At 39.5% G+C, this 7500-nt stretch overlaps 1 protein-coding gene across 1 annotated transcript in view; it reads right to left on the reverse strand.

Moving 5' to 3' along the window:
• LOC145392939 (adipokinetic hormone/corazonin-related peptide receptor variant I-like) overlaps positions 1-7500 on the reverse strand; it is a 34567-nt gene that overhangs the window by 16607 nt on the left and 10460 nt on the right. The window contains exons 2-3 of the mRNA XM_080267226.1: positions 6771-6978; positions 5187-5346 (exon numbers count right to left, since the gene is read on the reverse strand). Coding sequence (XP_080123352.1) covers positions 5187-5346; positions 6771-6978 — 368 coding nt within the window. The remainder of the gene's footprint in view (positions 1-5186; positions 5347-6770; positions 6979-7500) is intronic.

Below are 7500 nucleotides of genomic sequence, written 5' to 3' on the forward strand. Positions count from 1 at the left end.
TATTATTATTATTATTATTATTATTATTATTATTATTATTATTATTACTACTACTACTACTACTACTACTGTAATTATTTTTACCACATCATCATCATAAGCTGCATAAGGACGATAATCTTCGCCAAATCAAGGTGAAAGTCGTACTGAAGACACACTCCTTCACTGACATACCTACACATATCACCACTTGAGCGCCAATACCCACCGTCTGTATTGTGGTAGTGGGGGGAGGGGGAAGGAAGTGTTGGTAATATTGGAAGGATTGCAAAACTTTCTCTCTCTCTCTCTCTCTCTCTCTCTCTCTCTCTCTCTCTCTCTCTCTCAAAAGCGATATTCAAAAACTTATAGGATGAAAAGAAATGGCTCGAGAGAGAGAGAGAGAGAGAGAGAGAGAGAGAGAGAGAGAGAGAGAGAGAGAGAGAGAGAGAGAGAGAGTTAGTTCTTTTTGATACATACATATACACATACATACATGCATACTTACATACATAGCGCATACATACAGTACATACATATATTCAGTCATACATACACAGTCATACATAATAAAATAGATATAGATATAAAATAGACACAAATAGATAGACAGAGACAGACAGACAGATAGACAGATAGATAGGCCAGACATACATACATACATCATATACATCTATATACATAGTTATTAAATAGACAGACAGATAGACAGACAGATAGATGTATGCATGAATAGATAGATAAATAGATAAATCAGTAAAGATAGATAGAAGGGGCAAAATGACAGCCTTGGTCGATAAATGGATAGATAGATGTAGATAGATAAAGGGATAGTACACAGAGGGATACGTACACATGTACACACATACATTAAATACGTACACAGATAAATACATACATGAATCCACCCGCACATAGATAGATATATACATACACAGATAGATAGATATATAATACACATGTATAAGGGGGCAAATAGATAGATAGATGGATAGACAGACAGTAAGACAGATAGATAGACAGATAGACAGACAGACAGACAGACAGACATAGAAAGATAGATAGGTAGAGACTGATGGATAAACAGATAGATAGACAGATAGATCGATATAGATAGATAGATAGACAGATAGACAGAAAGATAGATAAAGACAGATAGATAGATACAGATAGATAAAATATAATACCTAGAAACACTGAAAGAAAAAAAAGAAAGTGAGAAAGTGATCAAGAAAGTGAGCAAGAAAGTGAGCAAGAAATTGAGCAAGTGAGCAAGAAAGTGAGCAAGAAAGTGAGAAAATGAGCAAGAAAGTGAGCAAGAAAGTGAGCAAGAAAGTGAACAAGAAAGTGAACAAGAAAGTGAGAAAGTGAGCAAGAAAGTGAGCAAGAAAGTGAGCAAGAAAGTGAACAAGAAAGTGAGAAAGTGAGCAAGAAAGTGAGAAAATGAGCAAGAAAGTGAGCAAGAAAGTGAGAAAATGAGCAAGAAAGTCAGCAAGAAAGTGAGCAAGAAAGTGAGCAAGAAAATGAGCAAGAAAGTGAGAAAGTGAGCAAGAAAGTGAGAAAGTGAGCAAGAAAGTGAGCAAGTGAGCAAGAAAGTGAGCAAGAAAGTGAGCAAGAAAGTGAGAAAGTGAGCAAGAAAGTGAGAAAGTGAGCAAGAAAGTGAGCAAGAAAGTGAGCAAGAAAGTGAGCAAGAAAGTGAGCAAGAAAGTGAGAAAGTGAGCAAGAAAGTGAGAAAGTGAGCAAGAAAGTGAGCAAGAAAGTGAGAAAGTGAGCAAGAAAGTGAGCAAGAAAGTGAGAAAGTGAGCAAGAAAGTGAGCAAGAAAGTGAGAAAGTGAGCAAGAAAGTGAGAAAGTGAGCAAGAAAGTGAGCAAGAAAGTGAGAAAGTGAGCAAGAAAGTGAGCAAGAAAGTGAGAAAGTGAGCAAGAAAGTGAGCAAGAAAGTGAGAAAGTGAGCAAGAAAGTGAGCAAGAAAGTGAGCAAGAAAGTGAGAAAGTGAGCAAGAAAGTGAGCAAGAAAGTGAGAAAGTGAGAAAGTGAGCAAGAAAGTGAGCAAGAAAGTGAACAAGAAAGTGAGAAAGTGAACAAGAAAGTGAGCAAGAAAGTGAGCAAGAAAGTGAGAAAGTGAGCAAGAAAGTGAGAAAGTGAGCAAGAAAGTGAGAAAGTGAGCAAGAAAGTGAGAAAGTGAGCAAGAAAGTGAGCAAGAAAGTGAGCAAGAAAGTGGGCAAGAAAGTGAGCAAGAAAGTGAGCAAGAAAGTGAGCAAGAAAGTGAGAAAGTGAGCAAGAAAGTGAGCAAGAAAGTGAGAAAGTGAGCAAGAAAGTGAGCAAGTGAGCAAGAAAGTGAACAAGAAAGTGAGCAACAAAGTGAGAAAGTGAGCAAGAAAGTGAGCAAGAAAGTGAGCAAGAAAGTGAGCAAGAAAGCAAGAAAGTGAGCAAGAGAGTGAGAAAGTGAGCAAGAAAATGAGCAAGAAAGTGAGAAAGTGAGCAAGAAAGTGAGGTGAAAATGAGCAGGAGAGTGAGAAAGTGAACAAGAAAGTGAACAAGTGAGCAAGAAAGTGAACAAGTGAGCAAGAAAGTGAGAAAGTGAGCAAGAAAGTGAGCAAGAAAGTGAGCAAGAAAGTGAGAAAGTGAACAAGAAAGTGAACAAGAAAGTGAGAAAGTGAGCAAGAAAGTGAGCAAGAAAGTGAGAAAGTGAGCAAGAAAGTGAGCAAGAAAGTGAGCAAGAAAGTGAGAAAGTGAACAAGAAAGTGAACAAGAAAGTGAGAAAGTGAGCAAGAAAGTGAGCAAGAAAGTGAGAAAGTGAGCAAGAAAGTGAGAAAGTGAGCAAGAAAGTGAGAAAGTGAGCAAGAAAGTGAGCAAGAAAGTGAGAAAGTGAGCAAGAAAGTGAGAAAGTGAGCAAGAAAGTGAGAAAGTGAGCAAGAAAGCAAGAAAGTGAGCAAGAAAGTGAGCAAGAAAGCAAGAAAGTGAGCAAGAAAGTGAGAAAGTGAGCAAGAAAGTGAGCAAGAAAGTGAGAAAGTGAGCAAAGAAAGTGAGAAAGTGAGCAAGAAAGCAAGAAAGTGAGCAAGAAAGTGAGAAAGTGAGCAAGAAAGTGAGCAAGAAAGTGAGAAAGTGAGCAAGAAAGTGGGCAAGAAAGTGAGAAAGTGAGCAAGAAAGTGGGCAAGAAAGTGAGCAAGAAAGTGGGCAAGAAAGTGAGCAAGAAAGTGGGCAAGAAAGTGGGCAAGAAAGTGAGCAAGAAAGTGAGAAAGTGAGCAAGAAAGTGGGCAAGAAAGTGAGCAAGAAAGTGAGCAAGTGAGCAAGAAAGTGAGCAAGAAAGTGAGCAAGAAAGCAAGAAAGTGAGCAAGAAAGTGAGCAAGAAAGCAAGAAAGTGAGCAAGAAAGTGAGCAAGAAAGTGAGAAAGTGAGCAAGAAAGTGAGCAAGAAATTGAGCAAGTGAGCAAGAAAGTGAGCAAGTGGGCAAGAAAGTGAGCAAGAAAGTGAGCAAGAAAGTGAGAAAGTGAGCAAGAAAGTGAGCGAGAAATATCACTCCCTCAAAGCCCCACAAGCCAGCTGTATTGAGCCATCGGAAATATTCAAGTCAAATGTTTCTCCTTGAAGACATAGAGGAGACAATGTTGTGGAAGGAAGGCAATTTCTCTCTCTCTCTCTCTCTCTCTCTCTCTCTCCATTCTTCCAAGCCTAACTTTCACCTTGGAAGAAATTTTTTTTTTATAACTTGCTCAAAGTTGGATATTCCGTAACACTATTATTAGAGCGATTTATTTTTTGCTTCCTGCCACACCAAGTCACCATTTTACATATACGCTTCACTTATCTATCTATCTATCTACCTCTCTATCTATCTATCTGTCTATCTATCTATTTATCTATCTATTTATTTGTTTACTGAGACTGATAGATTTCTATGCCTTTTAATTTGCTGTCTCTGTGTCTGTCTGTCTCTCTGTGTGTCTGTCTATCTGTCTTTCTGTCTGTCTGTCCATCTAGCTATTTATCTATCTGTCTCTGTCTATCTGTCTGTCTATCTATCTATCTGAATATTCATCTATATATCCATAAATCATTTAACCTTTCTATCTGTCTGTCTGTCTGTCTGTCTGTCTATCAGTCTATCCATCCATACATCAATCGCTTAATCTTTCTATCTATGTCTGTCTGTCTTTTTCTGTGTATTTAAATCTATCTATGTATCTATCAGTCTATCTATCTGTCTATCTATCTATCAGTCAGTTAATCAGTTAGTCTCTCTCTCTCTCTCTCTGTCTCTCTCTCTCTCTCTCTCTCTCTCTCTCTCTCTCTCTCTCTCTCAGCACCAGTTAAATGTCACTAACGCTCATTTTCCCATCCACATCAATACGATTCTCGCCCTTACCATTCCCCAACTTAAACGTCTCTCCCTAACACCTGTTCCTAAGCGATTTATTTTGCTCATTACACCTCAGAGTCATGTGCGTGTGTGTGTGTGTGTGTGTGTGTGAGAGAGAGAGAGAGAGAGAGAGAGAGAGAGAGAGAGAGACAGAGACAGAGACAGAGAGAGAGTTATTATGCTCGGTATTATGATCAAAGAAGCGAGTTAGGTTTTATGTTAATCTCAGTATCTGTTTTCCTGTTTGTTCACCTGCCTATCCGTCTATCTATCTGTCTATCTATTTTTCTATCTATTTATCTCTATCTGTCTACTTATACTCTCTCTATCTACCCGCCTATCAACTTATCTATTATCTATCTACCTATATTCCCTATCTACCCGCATATCAACCTCTCTCTCTCTATCTATCTATCTATATACCAGTCTCTGTCTATCTATCTGTCTGTCTCTCTAGCTGTCTATCTATCTGCCTACATATACACGTCAGTCAATCTCTGTATCTATCTCTTCGCCTCAGTCTGGCCGTCAAACAATCTATCACTCTAGCTATCTATCTGTCTAATTCTGTCAGTCTAATTCTATCACTCTCTCTCTCTCCATCTAATTCCAAGTCATGTCCTGTCTAGACAACCCGTTCCCTTAGGCCCAGCAGTCATCTCCTTTCTCTCTCTCTCTCTCTCTCTCTCTCTCTCTCTCTCACCGTTCCACCCAGACTCATCCACACACCAACACACCAACCTTCCCGCCACACTTTCTCACTAACACAGCCCTCCCCAGCTTCCACCTCCCTCCCTCCCTCTCTCTCTCTCTCTCTCTCTCTCTCTCTCTCTCTCTCTCTCTCTCTTACCACAGCGTAGCCAGGGCGTACGGGGTCCAGCACCAGATGAACGCCATCACGATAATAAAGGTCATTCTCAGAGTTCGCGTCCGCGCCCTCTCAATATTAGACATGTTGCTTCTCCGTAGCTGTAGACGGCCGTGATATCTCTCCTCCCTGCTGTAGTCTTCTGTAGGGGAGAGAAGAGGGGTTATCTATCTGTCTATCTATCTGTTTACCTGTCTGTCTATCTGTCTATCTATCTATCTATGTGTCTATCTGCAGGGGAACGTGGTATCTCTCCTCCCTGCTGTAGTCCTCTGCAGGGGAGAGAAGAGGGGTTATCTATCTGTCTACCTGTCTATCTATCTATCTGTTTACCTGTGTATCTATCTGTATTGGTCTATGTATCTACCTCTTATCTTTCCTCCCTGCTGTAGTCCTCTCTACGGGAGAGAAGAGGTGTTATCTGTCTATCTATTTGTCTATCTATCTATCTATTTCCATTGATCTTTATATCTCTCCTCCCTGCTGTAAGCCTCTGTAGCGGAGAGAGAGAGAGAGAGAGAGAGAGAGAGAGAGAGAGAGAGAGAGAGAGAGAGAGAGAGAGAGAGAGGTATTAACACCCAGGCTCATGTACTATCTATCGACCTATCTATCCATCTGTTTTACTATCTACTGAACTATCTATCAGTACTATATCTATCTATTTTTCTACCCACCTATTTCCATCCATCTATCTATCCATCCATCAATTCCTCCATCCACCTATCAATCGGTCAATCTATATCAATCTACCAATCTATCTATCAGTCTATCTATCTATCTATCTATCTAGCCCTGGAGAGAATAATATTAATGAACCAGTCACCATTTTTTTTTTCAAATATTTTAACACAATTTCCTCTTTTAAAACGTAAGTCAAAATTTATATCTATCTATCTATCTATCTATCTATATAATTATGTAGCTAATTTTCACATATACATTTTTTCTTTCCATAATTAATACCATTTTGACTGCTGGCGGGAACATTTGCGAACCTTCCTTCGCCTACGAGCTTCTAGTCGCTTCGTTTCTCCATATTGGCTGGGATATTGGATTTTGATTTTTTATTTTCATTTTTTTTTTTTGGATTGGAAATTTGCCTATTAGAATTTCATGGGTTGGTATGCTTGGGATGTGTGTGTGTGTGTGTGTGTGTGTGTGTGTGTGTGTGTGTGTGTAATGTAACTGGTATATTGAAAGAAAACGAAATACAGGTATATATTGTAGCAGTAGTAGTAGTAGTAGTAGTGGCAGTGAATGGTGGTGGTAGTAGTAGTAGTAGTAGTAGTAGTTGATGTTCGTCCTGTCGTTTTTTGAGCTGTAGTTGCTATTGGTGTGGTTATTATTATTGTTATTTTTGTTGTAGGTGTCATTGTTTTATTATTGTAATACGGAACAGACTGATGAGAGAGAGAGAGAGAGAGAGAGAGAGAGAGAGAGAGAGAGAGAGAGAGAGAGAGAGACTAAAAATCAGAAATCGAGATCCACATCAACCCATCATAGAAAACCACGTCACAGAAAACGGCAATGTAAACAATAGGGCTAACGCAACCAAAACACACTCACGCTGCGTATCCTTGCTTTTCCGACTGATTTCGACGATAATGCGGGTGTAGGCGATGATGATGATGAACAGGGGGATGAAGTAGAGGAAGGAGATGCAGAAGATCGTGTACATCATCTCTCCACCGTCGTTGGCGTTGAAAAATCCGAAGGTAACACACTGGTAGAAATCGTGATATTGAGGGTGAGGCTGGACGTTGAAGATGACGCTCTGGAAAGGGGAAAGAAGTTATAGATAGAAAGACAGATAGATAGGCAAATAGATAGACAGATAGATAGATAGATAGATAGATAGAAAGACAGATAGATAAACTGAAAATCTAACATACTGACAGACAATTACGTAGATTGATAGGTAGTCAGGCAAATTCATTGGTAAATAAATAAAGATGGGTTGGGATAGATAGATAGATACAAGTAGATAGATGGGCTGAGAGAGAGAGAGAGAGAGAGAGAGAGAGAGAGAGAGAGAATCATTAAATATAAGTACACGAACAAACTTTCCACTGCCAAGTAGGTGGTTGGTCGTTAAGTATTAAGTAGCTAAAGTTACTCGTTGAGAGAGAGAGAGAGAGAGAGAGAGAGAGAGAGAGAGAGAGAGAGAGAGAGAGAGAGAGAGAGAGGTACTAATAACAATATCCACGCCAATTATTTTTTACCTTGGCACGTGTGGGTTGGGTCAGAATTAAGAAGATTAGATTACACACACACACACACACACACACACACACAC

This window comes from Coenobita brevimanus, chromosome 23, assembly GCF_032717465.1.
Source record: "Coenobita brevimanus isolate Jiangsu-jjx chromosome 23, ASM3271746v2, whole genome shotgun sequence".
In the NCBI taxonomy this organism is placed as follows: domain Eukaryota; kingdom Metazoa; phylum Arthropoda; class Malacostraca; order Decapoda; family Coenobitidae; genus Coenobita; species Coenobita brevimanus.